Below are 21,590 nucleotides of genomic sequence, written 5' to 3'. Positions count from 1 at the left end.
CCCTGTGGGTCACAGCCCCGTGGTGGCATTTCTGCACAATATCATTTGCGTTACATCTGGTGTGGGGGAACCAGCACCTCACTGCACCCCTGCTGCGCCAGGGTGGGCCCATCTGTTCCCTCTGGTGTAGTGCCATGGGGGTGCTTCAGGACAGAGCAGCTATACTTGGGCCCCTGCTGGCACCTTCCTCTGACCAGCATGGCCTTCTCCCAGAAGGACCAGTACTGTCTTTCTCTAGCCCAGCAGTGGCTGAGGGTGGTGCAGGCAGGTGAGGGGGAACGGGTGTGGGGCTGATCCTCGCCCAGCCAGGGCTGTGCAGGCAGGAGGGAGCTTCCTTGCTCCATGCGGGTATTGGAGGTGGGTGTAGAGGATGGTGGGGGGCAGCTCCCTGTGCTCTGTGCTGGAGTGTGTCAGACAGCTCTGCAGCATGAGCCACGCTGTGCCTCCCAGTCCTGCCGGGCTCCTCATCCCACCCCAGAGAAGAGCCAGCAGCCGTTGGGGAAATAGAACTGACAACTTTATAGAGAAAATAAAATTACAACTAAGAGATGGGTGTGGGATCTGCTGCCGGGCAGCTGGAGGCAGTGCTGCCAGGGCATGGGCAGCCACACCATCCCTGGGGGACAAGGGGCTCCCCGGGGCTCTGCTGGTGCTGTGCAGGGGTGTGAGTTCCTGCATGGGTGGTGGGTCCTGGGCTCTGCTGGGGTCAGCTGAGGGCAGAGCCCTGGGGAGGGCTGTGGGGGTGAGAGGAACCAGGGCAAGATGGGGGAACAGGAGGTGGGGTGCAGCTGGGATGGCAGGGACTGGGAGCAGAGGGGGGCACAGTGTGGGGTACAGGTCCTCCCGGTCCGTACCCATGTGCCGTAGCCCAGGGGATGTGGGCGCAGAGTCTGGCCAGTGGTTGGGGTGGTGGCCCCAGGCTGGGAGGTGCAGGTGTGCAGTGCCTCCAGCACCAGCTCCCCAAGGTGGGGAAAGGCAGCTGGTAACGGTGAGAGTCCTGGGCAGTTCCCGGCAGGGCACGGTGGTGGCGGTGCCAGGCATGAGGCCTCCCCGCTGGCCCCCCAGCAGCTTCTTCCCACCTGTGCGGGGCAAAGGAGGGAGATGCCTGTCTCCCCAGGGGCCGGGGCCCTATGAAATCTGGTTGTTGAGCTGACCTGGGTACTGCTCAAACCGCTTGTTGGCCTCCTCGCTGAGTGCATCACCTGGGCGGGCAGAGGGCAAGAGCTGTCAGCTCCAGCACTGCACGTCACCTATCCCACCAGCACCTCTGCTACCACTGCAGCTGCCCCCAGGACCCCAGCCCCTGCCTCCCCACGCCAGCCTGGCCAGCCTGCCCCAAGCCCCACAGCCTGTCCCCAGCCCCACTGCTTCCTGCAGCCCCCTCATTGCCCTCCTCCTGGGCCACCCCTGCCAGGACACCCCTTGCCCCGGTGTGCCGTCCCCGCCCCACCATGCCGCGTCCTGAGACTGTTACCGATGTGGCAGCTGTGCACCCAGATGCGGTGCCCGTCGTACTTGCAGTTGCATTTCATGGCGTTGTTGGTGAAGTCACTCTCTGCCACCTCAAAGTTGGGGTTGATCACCACCTGTGGGGCACTGTCAGTGAGGGTCGCAGTCCCCTGCCCCACAACCCAGCAGTGCTGCAGCCCCGTGGTGGGTCAGCTTTGCCTTCCCAGCCTCAGTGGAGCTGCTGCCTGTGGCACGGCCCCCAGCACCCCACCCCTGGCAGGACTTGTCTCCCCAGCTGCTGGAGGGCTCCGAGGAGCTGGTGGCTGCCGCTGTCCTGGGGTGGCCCTGTCACTGTGGACCACGTGCCCATAAGCAGTGTTGCTCAGAGGAAAACCCAGGCTGAAGCATGTATGAGCCCTGCACGTCTCCAGGCAGGGGGACAGGAAATGTCCCACACCAGCACACACCGTGCTCCAATCTGCTCAGAGAGCAGGGGACAGAGGGCCAGATGACTGGGGGACACGGAGAGCTGGGGGTGCAGGGGCAGAGGGTGGGAGTGCATGTGGGAGGGTCGCAAGAGGGGCTGGGGGGGCGGTTGGCTTGGCTGCAGCACCTGCAGGATGTAGTTGCCTGGCTTGACATCAGTGATGTCGATCCACTGGCAGTCGATGTCATGCCGGTACAGGTCCCAGCAGCCCACAGTGATGCCCTGCTCCCCAAAGTTGGCACACTCATACCGCTTGGCCACATCTGCAGGCAGAAAGACAGCGTGGTTCGTCCCTGCTGCAGCCCTCTCTGCGCAGCGCACGTGTTGCCCCCCCACCCCCAATGCCTGGCCCCAGTGTGCGCAATGGCTGAGGATGGGCAGCCCCGTGGTGGGGACACAGGCAGGGATGGTGCCGCAAAGCCTCATGGCGCCCACCTTCCTCGCACTCGGTGTCCTCCAGGCAGAAGCTGGCCTTGTGTCCCTCCGCCACCTTGGTGCCGTTGGGGGTCAAGATGTCGTAGTGGGTGAAGATATCCATGCTGTGGTAGTGCCTGCAAGAGGGATCCCATGGCGCCCCGGCTGCACCAGTGCCTGGGAGCGCGGAGGGGGATGCTTGGGGCAGAGGAGGACCCCCACGGAGCAGACAGGAGACTTGCCCTGCCCTGTGGTGGGTGTCCCCCACAACCTGCCCAGCCCCTCGCTGTCGGGGAAGGTCCCCACAGCTCCTGCTCTGAGACCACAGTGCTGTGAGGTCGGGCAGAGCTCAGTCCTGCCCTGGGAAGGGACATGGCTGTCCCCAGCCAGACAAGCTGCGGGCTCAGCTGCAGAGCACAGCCTGCAGCTCTGTCCCTGGCTCCCCCAGCCCCAACACTGCCCATCCAAGGACAGCCCTGAGCCACAGCAGGCAGAACTGGACACTGGGCAGCAGAAGGTGCCTCACCCAGTGCCACCCTCACCCGGCATCACCCTCACCCAGCCCACCCCAGCAGCACCATCATCCTCTCCCCACCCTGACCCCCCCCACCTCCATCCCAGGCTGTTCCCCTGCCCACACGCCCATCCCTGCCCGTGCCGCACACTCACCGGTGGCACTCATGCCAGACCCAGGAGTGCCGGCCGGCCTTGGGACGGAAGTCGGCGCGGCCATTGTTGTGGATCTGGGAGGAGAAGCGGAGCAGGCGGCGGTGCCCGTAGGGCCAGTTGGCCAGGCGGGCCGAGCTGGAGAGGCAATTCTCCTCGGCGGCGCAGTACAGCATGTGCAGCGGCCGGTCCTCGATGTAGGCTGTCTCCTGCACCAGCGGGGCGTGCAGCAGCAGGTCGGAGGCGGCTGGGGAGCAGGCGGCTGCTCAGGGACAGACGGCTGCCCCGCTGCTCGGAGGGCAGCAGAGACGGGGCCAGTGGCCAGCACAGGCAGGGCTGAGCCAGCCGAGGGCATGTGTGCCCTCCCCATCAGCGGGGCACAGGCCGACCCTGCAGCCCCGCCATCTGCAAACACCATTGCCTGCAGCCCCATTGCTCACAGCCCCTTTATCCGCAGCCCCTGGCCCCACAGCACCATTGCCTGCAGCCCCCACTGCCCGCAGCCCCCACTGCCCACAGCCCCCACACCCCATTGCTCATAGCCCCTTTATCTGCAACCTCTGGCCCCACAGCACCACTGCCTGCAGCCCCCACTGCCCGCAGTCCCCACCACCCGTACACCCCATTGCCTGCAGCCCCCACCACCTGCAGCCCCCACCGCCGCTCACTCTCGGAGCAGATGACGCCTGCGGCGAAGCGTGTGCCCGTGTTCCTGCAGTTCAGGCTGGTGCCATGGTGCTGGCAGTGGCTCAGGGACATCTCATGGCCAGCGCACTTCACTCCGCTCAGCACCATCTCCGTCACGTTGCTGGCGTCCCAGTACCACGTCTCCTGGGGAGGGGGCGAGACAGGCTGGGTGGCAGGGCTGGCTGCCGTGGGTGACCTGGCTCGCGTGCGTACTCAGGCTGCAGCCAGCCCCCAGCCACACCACAGCCCTGCCCGCATACCCAGGCTGCCCACAAGGGTCCCATCCCACGACGCAGAGCGGCCACATCCCTTTGCCCCCATACAGCCCCACAGCCGTCAGGGAAGTGCCGGTGCCTGTGCTTGCTGAGGTGTCACTGGGGGCCTCCCCGACAGCACCTACCGTTACCGCGTGCAGGGAGTAGCCCAGGCCGAGCTGGCGACAGGCCACCATCGCCTCCTTGGTGGTCCAGCCATCGCTGCACACTGTGCCCCACTTACTGCCTCGCTTCACCTCCACGCGACCCTCAAATGTCGTCCTCCCGCCGGCTAGGCGGATCTGCAGGGAAGCCCTGGGGCCGTCAGCAGGCACCCCGCACCATGCCACCTCCCACCCCATCCCTTGTCCCTCCTGTCCCTGTCCCCATCCCCGCAGAGCAGTGGTGGTGGCGGCTCGCTGCCCTAGCCAAGCTGGTGCTGGCACCTACTTGTAAGCCATGGTTAGCGAATCCCAGACCCAGCTGGCGACAGGCCACCATCGCCTCCAGCGTACCCCAGCCTTCGCCGCAGACCAGACCCCAGCGGGGCTGGTCCCCATCACCAGACCCCACCGCCACCTCGACCCGCCCCTCGAAGCGGCTCCGGCCCCCGCTCAGCCGAATCTGCAGAGAGAGGCAGTGGCAGCATCATCATCATCATCATCATCACAAGTGATGCTCCTGCTGATAGGGCTGCGTCCCGCAGGTCGGTCCTGCCCGGCACCTGGCTGTGGCACCCAGACGGGCCCTGAGCTGAGGACTTCAGGGCACACAAGGAGACAGCAGCCAGGAGCTGAGCAGAGCCAGGCACAGCTTTGGTGAGCAGGGACCTCACCAAAAATGGCGGGTTTGGGGCCAAGAAATTGCTTGTGAGTTTGGAAACCGTCTCACCAAAGCAGGGAATATGGTTCATTTTGAAATGGCATTCTCATTTCAGAAATGACAGGTATGAGAGTTAAAGATGATTAAAAAGCCCAAAGCGGATGAAATGACAGGCCAGAGCAAACAGGAATACACAGCTCCATTTGCTCATTTCATCATCAGTAAAAAAAATCTCTCTTGGTTGGCCCATAGTGATTTTTTTTTTTTTTCCTGGTGCTTCTGCTGGGGAGCTGGCATGGGCTGGCAGCAGGCAGAGCAGCAGGGAGCAGTTGCCCCACACCACCCCACACAGCACGGCACCACAGGACACCCACAGCCCCCCATGGTCCTCCCTTCCACACTTCTCCTCACAGGGGCAGCTTGGGACTCCCACCCGCAAAATCCCCAAGCCCCCCAGGGCAGCCCTTGCCTCAAACCGGGGGGAAATGTGTGGGGTACAGAGGAGGAGAGAGATGATGGGCCATCCTACAGCTGGTCCCATGGGCCCTCCCCCAGCAGCCCGCTCCAGGGGCCCCGATGCCGGGATCTGCCAGGCACCGTGGCCCCATGGATGCTGGCAGCCCCCCACAGTGCGCACCAGGTTCTCGTAGCCCATGTAGGGGATGTTGCAGCGGATGGCTGCGTCCTCCGTGTGCTTGCAGTCCTCCTGCGTGATGTTCTTGAAGGGGCAGCTCCAAAGGGACTTCTCGGTGCCCAGGCACTGCACCTCATTGATGTGGATGGGCCCTGTCCCTGCCGGGGGGACAAGGGGAGCTCAGGGCCCAGTGACAGTGGGATGGCCATGGCCATCCTCTCTTCATGACTGCCCTTGCTCCTTCACGTGCATCGAGGGAGCCCGGCACACTCCTGGCCCCCAAGGCTGCTGCCCAGGGCAGCTCGGCTGAGTGGCCACAGTCTCCTGGAGAGACTTGGGGCAAGTCCTGCACCACGTGTGACTGGCAGCCAGGCGCCCACAGGACAAGCCCAGCCATGGCTTCCCCCAGCCCAGCACAGCCTTGTGCCTGGACAAGTGCCTTGTCCGCAGGCAGGAGGGCGATGCCTGGCCCCTCCACCCGAGCACCCTCACCTTGGCCCATGCGTGCCCCGGTGAGGGCCTCCTTGGCGCTGCCAAAGCCCAGCTCGCGGCACACCACGCTGGCTGACAGCAGGTTCCAGCGGTCGTCACAGATCGTGCCCCACTCGCTGCTCTTGAGCACCTCGACACGGCCCTCGCCCACCTTCGCGCCACCCTTCAGCCGGATCCGCGGCTGCGGGGGAGCAGAAGTTCAGGGCACGGTATGGGACAGCGCGGTACGGCATGGCGCTGAACGGCATGGCGCGGCACAGGGCAGCACAGCATGGCAGGGCATGGGGCACAACACAGTGCAGCACAGAGGTGGCTGGCCATGACGCTTGAGATGCGCAGGGACAGGACACCATCCCCACCTCCTGCCCCATGAGTCGGTCACCCAGGGACCCGCACGCCCGCTCTCGGGTACAGCCCAGGGGACAGAGCCCTGCACAGCGGCTAGCTGTGGGCCACCGCAGGACTCGGCCCCCCTCCCTGCGGGGCTCACCTGGCCCTGCTGCTGTTGGCGCTGCTTCTTCTTGTGGGCACTACCAGTGGCGAAGAGGGGCCCAGGCACACAGCTGACGACGGCGGGCATGCCGGCCCCGCAGGCGGCCGAGGCGTTGCCCCGGTAGAACTCGAAGGCGCACATGGAGAGGTGCACCTCTGTCCCCGTGCAGGACACAGAGTGCAGGCGGTAGTTGAGCTGCTGCCGCTCCGTGAAGAGCCTGCAAGGAGAGAAGAGGCCCTGAGACAGGACCGGCACGGCCAACTGGCAGCGGAGGTGTCCACGGCCACCCTGCCTGCAGCTGCACTCGCTGTCCATGCCCCTTGCACTGTCCCCCGGGGAGAGACGCTCCGTGCCTGCAGGGCACCCACCCCTCGCCGGCTGCCTGCCCCACATCCCTGCAGCGTGGGGGGACACACATGGGGCTCCTGGCTCTCCACTGGAGCCATTTACCTCTTCTTGGACCCTACATCCTCCCTGCGCTTTTGTTTAGGCTGAGATTTGGAGGCCAGCCTGGAAAACAGAAAAGAACCGTCAAGGAGTGCGGGGCCTCAGGCTGTCACCTCCGCTGGCTGCAGTGACACAGGGAGCACAGCCTGCCCCGGTTGTCACGGGAGATTGAACTGGGCACGTTGGCCTCCCAGGGAGACTCATGCATGTCTCCTTCATGTCACACATGGGTGCAACGGCATCATCTGCTGCCAGCAATGTGACACAACTGCCCTCCACAGCAATGATGCAGTTTCCTGCCCACATCCCACCAGGAAACCGTGCCGGATGCAGCAACATCCTGTGCTGCCTTGTCACACAGCAGAAGATCAAACGCCACCAGCAACGATTTGATCTGTCAGGTACAAGTGAGGTGTGCCCATGTCCTCGTCCAGACACCAGACAACGTCACTGCGCCGTGCTCTGAGGGGAGCAGGACGCCCAGCAAGCACAGCACCAAGCAAGCAGTGCAGGTGGTGGGTGCTATCCCCAGGGCCATGGGGGACGGTGAGACTCACTGCAGGCTTGTGAGGACCCACTGCCAGCAAGGGGATCTCCCTGGGTGCACCTTGAGCGGTGCGGGGAAGAGGAGGCTGCCTGGGGCCTGGCACACACGTGATGTAGGTACGGTCCCACTCAGGGAGGAAGATGCCGAGCAGGGCCAAAACCCCAGGGACCGCAAGGAGTGAAGAGCAGAGTGCCCCAAAACAGGGCAGAGGACTGACCACCCACCCCAGGGACAAGGCAAAACCAAGTCCGGCAAGTGACCCCACTGGCCAGCGGCAGGTTCATGTCAGCCCGCACAGCCCAGTGAGCCCCAGGACACAGCACGGGGCTGCCAGGAACAGGGATTCAAATGGCCGGACAGGGGACATCAGGGCCCACTCGCACTCATGAAACCATCTTTCAATCCTGCACACAGTTCTGGGTCCCCAGTACAAGAAAGACATCAGCTAAGCAGGGCAAGCTCTGGGGAGGGCCACCGAGACAGTTGGGGCTGGAGGAGAGATGGGGGCATGGGGCTGCTCCAGCTGGGGGCCGAGATGGCTTTAGGGGGCTCTGGCAGCAGCTGACCTGTACCTACAAGGGGCTGTCAGGGAGCTTGGCTCTTCTAGCCGTGGGAGGGAAGAGCACGAGAGAAAACAGGCGTGATTGGCAATGTGAGGTTCAGATTCAGCATAAGGAAAACTTTTTCCCCATGAGGGCTGTTCAGCGTTGGAGCAGAGGCCACGAGGCTGTGGGATCTCCATCCTCGGAGGTTTTCAAAAGCCAACTGGATGAAGTCCTGGGCTGACACACAGCTGGCCCTTCTCCACATGGAGGGTTGGACCAGGACTCCCCGAGGTCCCTTCCAGCTGGGATTAGCCTGTGACCCCATGTATGACGGCAGCCATGCAGCCCCGAATTGATCAACTCCAGCAAACCAGCATGTGGCTTTGTGGCTTTCAGGAGACAGCTCTTGCTTCAGGCAGAGGGAAGGGAGCAGGCTGCAGCTTCATGGACTTTGCAAAAAATTTCACTTGGTGCTGCAGGGGAAATACCCGCTCATTGGAAAAGGGGCAGACAGCACCAAACTAGACAAATAACATCATGTTGCAGCGAGCGGGACCTGTGGGTGGGGGCTTGAGGAGACCCATCTGGATTTCCATCACCAGTGCAGGTGCCAGCAGGAGCTGGCAAGGATGTCTACTGGCGACACAAAGCTGGGAAGTGTCACAATGAAGAGATCAGGATGGGTCCAGAGTGTGGGGCACCTTCAGTACGAGGGAAGGTGGTGGGATCAGGGACAGGTCCTGTGCTGGGGGCAGAGCAAAGTCTCTGTGCAGCAGTGGGCTCAGGTGAGAGGTGCCATGCCATAGCCAGGAGAGGATGGGCTCTGGCTCGCTGCACCCACCACTAAATCTGGCAGCAGGGTGCAGGGACGGAGGGAAAGGGCAGCCAGACTATCCCTGGGAGTGGCAGAAAGGCAGCAAGAGCGAGTGGGCAGAGGGTGCAGGAGATCCCCAGCAGATGCAGCGCTTATGACAAGACCTATCACACCGTGCCCATGGCCCTGGTGACCAGCACTGCTAGCACTGCTGTGCCCATCACCCTGGTGACCAGCACTGCTCAGCAAGTGGTCTCATGCCCATGCCAGCCCACGCCGCCAGCCCACCCTGCGGGGAATGGAGGGATGCACAGCCTTTCCAGCTCCCCCACTGCTGCTTTCTGCTGAAAGCAGCCCATTTCCACAGCCCTCTCTCCCATCCGCCAGGAGAGACAGCTCCACTCTGAGGCCTCCAGGTCCCTGTGGGGCCACAGCACAGGACACCACAGCCCTCTCTGTGCCACCCAGGGGATCCTGCCCACAGTGGGTCTGCGCTGCAGACCCTGACCCCTGTGCCAGGTCTCCTGCCTGGTATGTGGGGTGGGGGCTGCTCTGCCTGGGGCATGGCCAGCCTGGGAGAATGATTGTCTCTCGTGGGGGACGGGTGACCCCGGTGTGCACAGGCAGGTCTTGCCAGGATAGAGTTTGTCCTGCTTGCCTAGCACAGCCCAGGCCCTCGGTCTGCTCCGTCTGGATCCATTTGCGCCAGGATCCGTTGTGACGGCAGAGACCATCAGGGCCGGACAGCCCGGCTCTGCCAAGGGCTCAGCAGAAGGGGCGTCCTAGCCCCTTACCTGCCACCTCGCTTTGGGCTCCGGCCCTTCATCCTGGTGGCGCGCTTCAACCGCCTGTGGGAGCAACACCGTGGCTGCCTGGTCAGGGGCCTGTGCAGTGCCAGGAACCATGCTGGGCACCATGCTGGGCACCACACTGGGCACCATGCCATAGGCATCCTGCCAGTGCCCACTCCCCTGGGCCCCTTGCTCCAGCCATGGTGCTGCTGGAGCATCCCTGCCTGGCTCGGCTGCAAACCTCCCCTTGGCACAGACACCTCCACACTCCACACCGGAGAGAAATGTGGAGGTGCGCCACTGTCAGGGAGCAAAAGCTACCCTCTTTTATACCTCTGGAGCAGCATCTGCAGTAGAGTGTGGGGTAGGCGGGCAGCCATGGCCCCCCAGCTTGGTTAGCAAGTGGCCATACGGCCAGCTGGGGCTAGTAGTGGTGAGCGACAGGGATGGGAAGGATGCTGGGGAGCCACAATGCCCAACAGCATGGACCCCCGCTGCCCCCCAGCACTGCCCCATGTCCCTGGCACTGTCCCCAGCTCTGCCCTAGCCCTGTGCCCCTAGCTCTGCTCTGACACACCAGCCCCACAGACTCACTGTTGGCCCCACTCACTTGTAGAAGTTCCTGTTCACCTTCTTCTCAGCAGGGAAGCCCATCATGCCACAGACAACACGGCTGTTCTGGCTGTTCCAGCCCTCGTCGCAGATCTGTGCCCAGCCATCCTTGTAGCGCACCTCCACGATGCCTTCTGTCACTGGCAGCTGCCTCCGGGCCCCGGACACCACTGGCCGCAGGCGGACCTCCTCCACGTGGCTCTGCTCGGTCTGCAGGGCACAAGTCAGCACAGGCTTCCACTGCACCCCACTGCCCCAACTCCCTGCCAGCCCTTTCCCAGGGATGTCCTGAGGATGCAGGTACCCACGGGAGATGGGGTCTCAAGTCTCAGGTGAGGAACAGGGACAGCCAGGTCCTGCATCCCTGCAGGCCACATATGATGACCCTGGGCAGCCACAGACCTAATCCCATCCTGTGCAGCTGATGTCCCACATCACCCTGACCCCTGGGTGCACCTCCTGGGAGTGCAGCCACAAGAGCCACTGCTGCCGTCCCATCACCTCGGGACCCTGCACCCAGAGGGAGGATGCCCAGACTGCCCCACGCCCAGGCACCCACCCAGAGCAGGACAGCAGCAGGGGGTGCTGGGACACTGGGCACAGCCTGCAGGACACAGCCCCAGCCCTCCTTGCCTCACAGGAGACCTTCCGTCCCACTCCCAGAGCTGTGCCATGTCCCCACACCCAAGCCACATCCTGAGCAGACCCTTGTCCTCCACAGGCACTGTGGCTGTGGTGAACAGGTGCCCCATCTGGGAAGACAAGGACAGCCACAAGAGCTGGTCTGAGAAACAGAGAGCCTGGAAGAGAGAGAGGGAGAGGCCAAGCATGCCAGAGGAGTACGGCGTGGAGGAGCAGGTCTGAGACCAAGGGTCCCCGGCAGGCAGGAGAAAGAAGAAAACAGGCCGCAGGGGTGTGAGATGGACCCCCTGTTGCAGAGAAGCTACTGGGGGAAGTGGCAACTTGGGATGCTCAGGGGAGGCCATGGCAGCATTGCACCTCCATGCAGGGTAGGGGAGGGATGTGCCTGCTGCAGGGTGGCCCACAGCAATGCCGACTGCTCCCTACAGCCCCAGAGGTCGTCTGGGCACACCCCAGGGAAATAGGTGCTCAAACGACTCAAGGACACTGTGGGTCTGGGGAGCCAGGGCAGTGGGGTAGCACGCTCCCCTTTCTGTATGGAGATGGGGACAGCCCGTGTGCTAGGGCTGAGGGAAGGCACCGACAGAGTCCCCCGGTCCTGCACATGGGAGCCTGCCAAGTGTGCAGTGGTGAGGCTGCCTCACGACTATTTAGGGAGGACTGGGGCAGGCTGGGCTGCCCCATGGCAGGGCTGCCCCATGGCAGGGCTCCTGGCAAGCTGGCTCTGCGGGATCCTGGGCAGCACCGGCTGCCCACCCTGGCCAGCAGCTTCCTCACCTCGATGACATTGGAGTCCTTGAAGCCTGGGATGCGCTCGTCCTTGCAGATGACACCCGCATCTTCCTCATGGCTGCAGTCGCTGTTCCCCCAGCCCCGGTGTTTGCAGTCCCCAATGCTTTTCTCACCTCCGGCACAATTCACGTTGTCCAGCCAGATCCGCCCTGCCAGACATTGGGGACAGGGGTGAAGGGGGGACAAGCCCATGCAGCAACCCCCAGGAGCAGGGAAGGCACCCCTGGAGCACGGCCGGAGACCACGCAGGTGTACAACAGGAGCATGGATGGTGGGCTGGGGGCAGTTCTCTCTTGGCACAAAGCTGAGGCCAGCGAAATGCCAAGAGTATAGCCCTGAGTGGGGGATCTACAGATAGGGCGTTCCCACCTCCCCAAAGGGCTGCTCTGCTAGACATAAAGCTCCCACGTAACGCATGGCCCGGGGTCTGTACAGCATCTTACCTGCAGCACAACCCACAACCCTCTACACCACCCGGACCTGCAGCCCCCCTACACCGCCCAGGGGCGCGCGCAGCCCCGCTGCTGTCGTGCATGCCTGTGACCACCCTGGATACATGCACAGTCGCTCACACAGAAACACGCAGAGTTTCCCAGCCCGCTTTGCGTGTGCACACACGCGCACGTGCACACCCACACACTGCCGGGCACTCAGCAAACACAAGACCTGCCTGCCCCTGCCCCCCCGCCTGCCACCCCTGCATGCAAACCTGCTGTGGCACTGGCCCCGGCCCATGCAGTATGGGGGGGTTGTGCCCACTGTCCATCACTTACCGACGCCTTTGCCGTACTTGGCGCTGTGGGCCCAGCCGGTGGCGGCCACAAAGCCGAGGTGCCGGCACAGCACATGCGCGTTGGCCAGCGTGAAGTCATCATCGCAGATGGTGCCCCACTCATCATTGTAGAAGACCTCGACGCGGCCCTCGTTGTGCTTGCGTGGGTAGCCAGCCAGGCGAAACTTCAGCTGGGGTCCGGGGGCGTGCGTGGGGCCCGGGGGGGTGGGCTGGGTGCTGCCCACCCACAGCCACACGCTGCTCAGCAGCACCAGCAGCTCCTGCCGTGCCCACGTGCCACAGCTTCCCATGGCAGCTCGGCTCTGCAAGGGCAGAAAGGATCAGGATGTGGGATGTGGGATGGACGAGCCATGTCGAATCACCGGCTCTCCTCACCCAGCCCCGTGCTGGTTAAACCCCGCTGCTCACATGCAGCTCCGCTCAGCACCAGCACACCCATGTGTCCCGTCCCTGGACGGAGCCAGACGGCTCTCGCTGCCCACCCGGCGCCTCCTGCGTGCAGCCCCCTGCGCCAGCCCTGCACCCTGCTCGGCTCCCCGGCACCTCGCACCCCTCCGCCGATAGCCGCTACTGAAATCCCACTGCACTGCCGGGTCGCATCTCCTGTGCCAAAGGGCAGTGACGGCAGCCAGACAAAGGGGTGCATGTCACCCCCAGGAGAGCCAGCTGGAAAGGAGGGGATCGGCTGCCTGAGCAGAGGGAACTGGAACGGGACCAGGGCCCTGGGAAAGCCTGGATGGATCGGCCAGGAGCTTCATCCACCACAAGCAGTGCAACGGCCACTGGCGGTGGGGGCTGCCAGCCCACCCTTCTGCCCACGGTAAGCAGCAAGGCAGCCGGAGCCTTTCACATTCCTCCCTGTGCTGCATTTCTCCAGCCCTCCAATAACGTCTGTGGCTCCCTGAATACCTGAGGGAGATGTGGTATTCCTGCACCAGCCCCATCGGCTAACAAAGGTGAAAACACTTCTCTGTGAACCGCCTTCCCATGCTCTATCCCCATTTATCCCATCAGGGGACCACTTTAACCCCACGGGTGCCACCGCAGCCCAGGAACAGCATTTCTACATGGGCAATGTCAGCCCTGGTCCAGGCTGGGCTCGCTGGACTTTTGACGGCAAAGCTCCCATGCTCAGCCAGCACGGCGACCTGCCTGCCTCCCGCCACCGCAGCCTCACGTCACTCTGCCAGCCAGTCCCTTCCACAACTGGGAAAGCACACCCCCAAACCTGGGAGCTCCCCCTCTCCCCAGGACAGATCCACCAGAAATATGTCTCTGTGCCCTATATCCCCCACCCCGAGCGCAGATCCTGCACGCTGCGCTCACGCAGATTGTGCTTGTCATTAGACAGCGTTAAAAAGAATAAGGTCTGGCTCACCCACAAGTAGGGGTGATTTAAGACTCCCACGTTTAGCTACAGGGTTAGAGGAAGGAAAACAAATGCAAACCCCGCACAAGCTCCCAGCATGGGGCTGTGCTGCAGGGACCCCTCTCGCAGACCCTCCCCATGGTGCCAGCGCACTCCCTTAGCCAGTGCGCTTCCCTACGAGCCTTCATCCCCGCTCTCTCACGGCTCACTGCCTACGTGTCAGCTCGGTGGGATTGCGAGGGTGTATCGGGGCATCCTCGGGGACCATGACTGCTCTTTAGGTGCAGCGCTGTAGGTGCCCCTTTCCCTGGACTAAGGCCTGTCTGAGCGTTGCCCCTTTGCTCCTGGCCCCTCGGCACCTGCAGGCTGACAGCAAGGTCCCTGTGGTGGCTTTGGGAAGGGTGAAGGGGGTGGGGAGTTCCCCCTTGGACAACACAGCCTTTCTGGGGTCTCACTGTCAGCCTGGCCACCAACACAGGGCCAGGGGCTGGCTACCACCCCACAAAAGGCTCCACTAGCAGGAATCGGCCCCGTTCCTGCTCTGTTCACTTTTCCAGATGATGGAGGCCAGGTCACTCCTCCAGCCTCTGGGAATGCCTCCTGGACTCAAGGCAAGGACAAACCAGGTCGGTGCCCAGAGAAAGCCCCTTTTCCATGCCCATTGCACCAACAAAACCCCCTGAAGATGGTGCCCAGCCTTGCTGCCTGCCTGCTCCTTCGGGCACGCATCACATTGGAGGTGCCACCTTAGGATGAGTGTCTGGTGGCCACAGGGATGCTCAGGGAGAGAAGGTGAGGGCTAACAAGGACCAACACCACCCATCCAGGCCAATGTGAGATATTGTGGCGGGAAGCACATCAACCCCCTCGGGGCAATCACATCAGCACCGGGTCCTGCTTTCTCATCTGTCACAGCCTGGGGCATGGGGGACATCACGGTGCTGATGGAGACACAGGCAGGAACGGGCCCTGGCTCAGGGCAGCCCACGAGCCCTGGGGTTGGTGGGAGCTGGCTCCGGGCTCCCTGCACCTCAGCTGCCTGCTTTGGCACTTCGAGAACAAAACAAAGCCCAGCAGGAAGCATACTTGTGGGCAGGCAGCAGGGAAATGCTTTGCTGAACCGTTTAATCAGCCTGTTAAGGCAGGAGAAAGCGGAGAGCAGGCGCAAAGAGCCACCCCAGCCCTGCCAGCGGCTCAGGGAAGGGAGTCTCTGGGCTTGCCAGGGGCAGGCAGGGCAGGAACGCCCCATCCACATCTCTGCTCTGTCTGGAAAGCAGTGAAGAGATGGGTTTACCATCTCATAGCAGTAATAAAACACTTCTTATTCCGCCCATCGGTCACTGAGGGGACATCCCCCCTGCCCAAATGAAGCATTCGAAATCCTCAGCGCTATACCACTTTGCACACGACGCACAAATTCGGGCCCTCTCGGTGCTAACTGTAACACACCTTGGGAGACTGGGAAAGCTGGAAGTGCATAAGGGCTAAAGCTTCACCAGCACGTGCACCGAATGAGCAAGATGATATCCGTTGATGTGGGCTGCAGGCAGGCTCCAGGCTGTTTTGCAATGGGGTCAACACAACGCTAAAGGACAGCAGCGCAATTAATGCCAATCTCCCCAGTTCTGCAAAAACAGCCCGTGTCAGAAAGCTGGTATGACCTTTTATGAGATCACAGGTTTGGTTAATTGGAGTAACTGTGTTGATATAACAGGCTGAGACTGGAAGGCATTCAATTCATCTTGCACCACCTTTTAATGAATAATTAGCACTCAACAAAATCAGTGCACCTTCTACTAAGTGGATTAAAACTGGTCACCTGCTGGAACTAAAATGTGGTTACAATTGGGAAGTCACCATTCAGTGGGCTTTCTGGTGAGGATCACATGCTTTTCAAAGCAAAACCGTGTCTGAAGGAAGAAAAAAGTCCTCTCCTGGTACAGTCTGCAAAGACACAAATGGGCAGGAGTGTGCAGAACTGTGATGGGGACAGACCTGGACAGCCTGGTAAAATGGCATCATGCAGCCTATATCCTTGACTACAAGAGAAATTTAAGCTCGTGCATTTAGGAACAAAGCGTGTAGGACCAGAGACCAGAACATCGCACCTGAAAAAGTTCTTGGGCTTTGTGCAGCAAAGCACCAAGTCCCCCCGGAGCCCCATTCCCCACCGAGCCCCAGCAGTATGACCTCCAGGATCTGGTATGCTCAGACTGAACAGGATTACCAAAATCATCGGTGTCAGTGAGACCGCTTGGCTTGATGACAGGTCTCAGACCCAGCCCTGCAGTGACGTGGGGCAGCCCCACATGAGCCTATGGTCTCACAGCCCTGCCAGATGAGTGCCTGGCCCCACGTCTGGCTGGGCATGGGGCACAGCCAGAAGAACTGGTGCTGGGAGGGCCTCCACCTCCCGACACTGTGGTGGTCAGTGCGAGAGCCATACGGCTGTGTGAAGCCAAGACAAATGTCCCTTAACCCAGGATGCCAATCCCTACAGCAGCGGCAGGAGATGCCCTGGGACAGGGCAGAGAGTTCCTGCTGCAGCCCCACTGGCACCCCCAGCTCAGCTACCTCAGCCTCTGTATTTAAAAGCCCACTGTGGTTTTCTCTTCCTCACAGTCCTTCAGTTGCTCAAACTTCTGCCATTCATTTCTGCACTAGCCCCAGCTCGCTGTGACCCTCTGCGCTCTTCTCCGGGGTCATGGCTTTTCTCTGCTCAGGCTCCTGCGTCCCTCGCCCCCACTGCACTTCCTCTGCCCTCGGCAGCTCAGCTTGTCCTCAGCTCCTACCGCTCATCTCGCAATTTCCCAGTGAAATGCCCTGCTGGGGTGCCTGCACGGGCCGATGGCACTTCCCGCACCCAACCTAGGACAGCTGTCGGGCTGGCAGTGTGAGCTCCCCGGGGCACAGCACGAGCTGTTTCCCCATTTCTCTACTATCTCCCTCTCCGAACGTGCTCCATGTCCATGTGCCAGGGAGGTCAGGCTAACAGGGCTCTCATTGTCCACATCACTTTTTCCACGCTCCCAAACACAAGCGGTGCGTTTGCTCTTCCCCAGCCACGTGACGCTGCCCGACTTCCCTGCTCGGCCGGCAGCCTTTGCTCCCCGGAAGCCCACCCCCAGCCCCGACGGGGCCGTCCCGGAGAGCTGCGGCACAGCTTTGCAGGCCGGTGGATGGGGCTGATCCGTGCGCAGCATCTCCCACTTTCAGCCTGGGGCCCCTTCCCTCCAGCTGGAAGGCCAGCCCTGACACAGCCCTAAGGGACCGCAGTCCTGCCGACTGGCACGGCAGGCGGGCACAAGATCCGTGCCAGGTCTGGGGCTCTTTGGCTGGGACAGACAAGCCGGGGGGTGTCCCTCCACCCTGGAGAGGCTGATCAGCCAGCACAAGAGTTCCAAGGGGGATTTCCCATCTCCTTCCCATCTTTGCCCAGCCTCCATGGGCTATTCCTGCTGAGAGCAAGGGTCCCACAGGGGTGACGGCTCCCACCCTGTCAGCACATGGAACAGCTGGTGTCACCAGCAGCACAGCGGGAGGACGTGAGCACCGGTGCTTTCAGAGGATCAGGAATCTGCAGGAACCCCACACACCCCCGGAGAGGGCGAAAGGCAGAGGTGCAGACAACCTGGGCATGGCCAGCCGGCACCTGCAGAGGGGCAGGGGGCTGGGAATCGCCTGGGACAGGGACAAGGGGTCCAGGTGTGTCCCCTGGCTGCTGCTACTGCATGTTTTAACAGGAGCCGGGCACAGTCCTGCCTGGCCTCACCTGCCCCAGCGCCCCGTCTGTCCTGCTGCCAGCTGCCTGCTCCAGCCAGGGACAGTCTTCTCTTGGACTGGAGCTCCTGACGGAGCCACCGGCTGGCCTGTGCCATGCCGTGCTGAACGTGCCCGCCCCGGCGTGCGAGCGGGCTCAGACGCACAGCAAGTGGAAAGGGCTTGGGAGGACGGGCTGGCCCTGAGCTAACGCTGGGCGTGGGAGCCGGAGAGCAGCCCAGGTCCTCAACACTGCCCAGGAAACCTCAGGAATGTCCCGGCCGGGCGTGCACAGGGCCCCGAGCCACATCCCTGCCCACGGCACAGCTGGTGCTGGCAGCCAGGCATCCGAGAGCCCTGCAGGGCTGAAACCCCGGGGGTCCCCACACTCCCCTGGCCCCGGCCCCATGCTGCTGAGGCTGGCACGGGCACAGGGACCCTTCGGTGCAGAGGGCAGCCTTGCGTGGCAGCAGGAGCCACGGCACTGCTTGACCTGCTCCCACACCAGCCCCACTGGCTCTGCCTGTCCCAGTGGACAACGGGGACTCTTGTGCCCCCCCAGGACAGTGCGACCCGTGCAGGGCCTGCAGCCCTCCTGGCCAGGCGCTGCACCCACCATCACTCCGCTCCCCTGACTGTGTCTTGCACAGGGGTGCACCTCCCAGAGGTGCTCGGCTGTGCCGGTGCCGACGAGGGCTGCCTGGAGCCCGAGGGGGCTGCTGGCACACAAGGACTGTTCAAACCTGATGTGCCATTTGGCACTCACCAAGCACTCAGAGGGATATTGGTCTGCCCTGGCAAAACCTGAGTAAAGGGCAAACAGGCCACGAGAAGGGGCAGCTCCTGATGAACCAGGGCCCCTGGCGCATCGGCGTGTTTGATCAGCGTGTGTTAGGGCAGCCAAGCGCAGGGCATCCTTGCGGCACGGGGATGACATCCCAGGCCACAGCAGCAGGGCCATGGTGGGCACCGCAGGAACATGCTCTCTTAGCAGCAGCCTTGAACACACGCAGGGGGACATGGAGCAACCCCGGCACTGACAACTGGAAGGACTCAGAGAAGAGCAGCACGAGTGACCAAAGACCTGGGAAACCCGCCAACACAAGGAGGAAGAAGCTCCCTCTGTTTATCCTTCCTTGGGAAGCTTAAGAGATGACACAGTCACACTCTGCTGAGGCCCACGCCAGGACATCCCTGAGAGTGTGGGGTTGCATCCCCAGCACTCAGGTCAGGAGAAGGTCTGGTGGGTCCCATGGCTTCAGGCACTGAGCTCCATCCCTCCCCTTCTCCCCAGGGCCACAGCACACACAGCCCAGCGCTCGCCCTTTCACAACCCTGGCTGCCTGAATGGGCCTGCTCCGCTCTTCCCGCTTCGTAGCAGTTGTGGCGTGCCAGGAGTGTGTGTGCCTAAGCTGGGGGAGCCCTGACACCCCACCCTGCTCAAGCCAGGACCAGCTAGCTTCTTGCCTGCTGGGACCCCATGGGATTGGAGCTCTGAGGTGAGCACAGCCAAGATCTGGAGGGCAGCAGGGCTCCACAGCTGAACTGGTTCCAGCAGCACCAGCGAGCAGTCCAGGGCCACCACAGGAGCCTTGCCACCCTGCCAGGCTTGGTGATACCCCCCAATACCACAGACCTCTCACTGGCTGGGAGCTCACTGCCCAGAAGGCAGGGTGCCTGGACACGCTGTCCTGCTGCGTGCCCCCATCCTGGGCAGTGACAGGGACGCTGCTGTGGACATCACACCCCAGCTCCCAGGGCTGCCCAGGGTGTCCACTGGGGCAGAGCACTGAGCACACACTGGGGCTGTGCTTCCCTTCCCCTGCTGACTTCTGGGTCCAGCCCCATTGGGCTACCTGATGTCACCCTGTCCGGCTGTCACCCGCTAAGCCAGGAGAGGTCACAGTACAGCTCTTTACAGTTCCTCACACCACCCAGTTTCCCCAGGACACAGCAGGGCCCCCAGCTCTGCCAGGGACTGCCTGCTCTGCTCTGGGCTTCCCCTGGGCTCCGGAGGGGCAGCCCTGGGAGGAACCAGCTGCAGACGGGAGGGAAAGACCCCAGAGGAATGTGCAGACGCTGCAGCCACCAGCCACACAGTCTCAAGAGCCCAGACAGGCTGAGGGGCAGGCGGTGGGTCTGGGGGGCCCCAGGCACCCCGGAGCAGAGAGGCAGTCTGCTTGGAGCTGCAGGGAGATAGGTGACCCACAGCTGCCTGCCTGCTCCTCCGGAGAGCAGCTGGGAAGATGCAGGGCCAGCAGAGAAGAGGGAATGTGCCCCCAGCCCTCACGCCTCACGTCCCTTCATCCATCCTCTCTTCCAAGGGCCACAGCAAATTCCGTCTTCATGGAAATCCTGAGTCTCCACCAGCCTTTGTAAACCACAGCTCAGCAAACAAACCTCCCGAAGCCCTCAGGCAGCACGCTCGGGGATACCGTGTGGCTGCACAGCCCCCGACGCGGCACCCCACAAACCTGCCGGGTCTGCTGGGCGCCCTTTCCCATCGGGCAGGCGGGAAACCCACACCCTCTCACCCTCCCACGCAGGGACAGGCGGCACAGCCCAGGGCATCACACAGCCCCCCACCGCCCTGTCGCCGGCAGGGCACACAAAGCAAAGCTTTCTGCGGCAAACGCCGGGCACCCTCCCGGCAACGCGAAGCCCGTGGCCGCCAACCCCCCACAGACACGGCGCGGACACGCTCTGCCAACCACGGGCGGCGAAACCCGCACCCCCGCAACCCGCACGGCGGGGACCCACGCAGCCCGTCCCTGCCCCGGCGCCGGTGGCCGCACAACCGCCGCACATGAGACACCCACAGCCCTCGCACCCGGCCCCGCTCCCGGGGTACCCACAGCCCCACGCTGGCCACGGCGGCACCGGCAAGGCGGCACCTCCGGCCCGACAGCCCACGGCCGCCCCCATCCCCACCCCCCGCCCGCGTCCCGACACGGCCCGGACGGGCTCCGCGGGCGCCGGACACGGCTCGGCGAACCCAACCCCGCCGCTCCCGGGACGGGGCCGGGCCGGGCCGGTGCCGAGCCGCGCTCCCCACCGGCGCCGTTCCGGTCCCGCTCGGCTGTCCCGGGCGGTACCTCTCGTCCCCGCGGGCTGCGCGGCTCCGGCAGCGCCGAGCGAGAGCCTCCAGCCGAGTACCGGCGGAGCCGTGCCGAGCCGAGCCGAGCCGTGCCGTGCCGCCCCTCTCCGCCCCGGCCCGCCCCACGCCGTGCCCAAGTGTCCGGGGCCGGCCCGAGCCGCCCCGCCGCCCCGAGCGGCCCCGGCCCGGCCCCACCGCCGGTACTGCGAGAACCGGCCCCCGCGACCCCGGCCCCCGCCCCGGGATGGAGCCGGCCCCACCGGGGCTCCCGCCCCGACCGGCCTCTGCTTCAGGGCCGGAGGTTCTGCGGCTGCCCCGCCGCTCCGGGGGCCGCGGGGGACGGGGTGGGACGGAGTGGGACGAACACGACTGTCCTCTGCGGGGGGGCAGCCCCGGGCCTTCCCCCGGACTGCCCAGCCCTCCCCGCCCGCCCGTGGGGGGGTCCCCGAGTCTTGCTCCCACCCGCGTGGCCGTGGGCACTGGGTGCCGCCAGCCCGGGAGCAGCGAGCTCCCCGTCCAGCCTGGATCACCCTCGGCAACCGCGGGTACAGGGACAGGGCTGCTGCCACCCTTCGGAGCGGCTCTCCGGGGGCACGGCGAGCCAGAGGGTGCTGGCAAGGGAAGGACAAGGCTGCCTGGAAGATGGGCTTGAGGGTGTGAGAGGGACATGCTGGTACCCCAACACTTTCCCCCAAGAGACAAACCACGGTGAGAGCCCAGCAAATGCTTTATTGCCCAGGACAGCACTTCCCTCAGCCCCTGGGCAGCAGTGATGGAGGTTGCCTCACTGTGTCCCATACCAGACCAGTTCATACAGACAAGAAAGTCCTGGGTGCCGAGATCCAGCCCCGGCACCGCCTGCCCAGCCCAGGCCCACACAGAGGATGGAGAGAGCTGGACAGCCCAGCCTGTGGGACAGGGACACCCCTCTAGCGCTAATGCACTGTGCCATGCTCTGAGACCACCACCCTATATACTACCTGT

General features: G+C 63.5%; 1 protein-coding gene across 1 annotated transcript; it reads right to left on the bottom strand.

The window, feature by feature from the left end:
* Nucleotides 1–500: 500 nt before the first annotated feature.
* LOXL3 (lysyl oxidase like 3) lies at nucleotides 501–20,672 on the bottom strand. The gene is made up of 14 exons (XM_082482355.1): nucleotides 20,605–20,672; nucleotides 12,362–12,683; nucleotides 11,574–11,737; nucleotides 10,153–10,364; nucleotides 6,396–6,615; nucleotides 5,906–6,086; nucleotides 5,417–5,571; nucleotides 4,408–4,581; nucleotides 3,685–3,847; nucleotides 3,020–3,263; nucleotides 2,372–2,487; nucleotides 2,063–2,199; nucleotides 1,475–1,586; nucleotides 501–1,202 (listed from the first exon to the last, which is right to left on the bottom strand). The coding sequence occupies exons 2-14, from the start codon at nucleotides 12,669–12,671 to the stop codon at nucleotides 1,129–1,131; spliced, it is 2,262 nt and encodes a 753-aa protein (XP_082338481.1). The 5' UTR covers nucleotides 12,672–12,683; nucleotides 20,605–20,672; the 3' UTR covers nucleotides 501–1,128.
* Between the last annotated feature and the right edge of the window lie 918 nt (nucleotides 20,673–21,590).

This window comes from Vanellus vanellus, assembly GCF_965231255.1.
Source record: "Vanellus vanellus genome assembly, chromosome: 4".
NCBI lineage: Eukaryota > Metazoa > Chordata > Aves > Charadriiformes > Charadriidae > Vanellus > Vanellus vanellus.
The sequence above is the reverse complement of the archived record's forward strand: the minus strand, read 5'-3'. Positions and strand labels throughout refer to the sequence as shown.

Bases quoted from the DNA above. Each gene is read 5' to 3' on its own strand.
- LOXL3 (XM_082482355.1), bottom strand. From the start codon at position 12,671: ATGGGAAGCTGTGGCACGTGGGCACGGCAGGAGCTGCTGGTGCTGCTG. The intron at 3,264-3,684 runs GTGAGCGGCGGT...CCTGCTCCCCAG, and splicing joins AGGCGTCATCTGCTCCGAGA to CCGCCTCCGACCTGCTGCTG. The intron at 2,488-3,019 runs GTGAGTGTGCGG...TCCCTCTTGCAG, and splicing joins GTCTGGCATGAGTGCCACCG to GCACTACCACAGCATGGATA.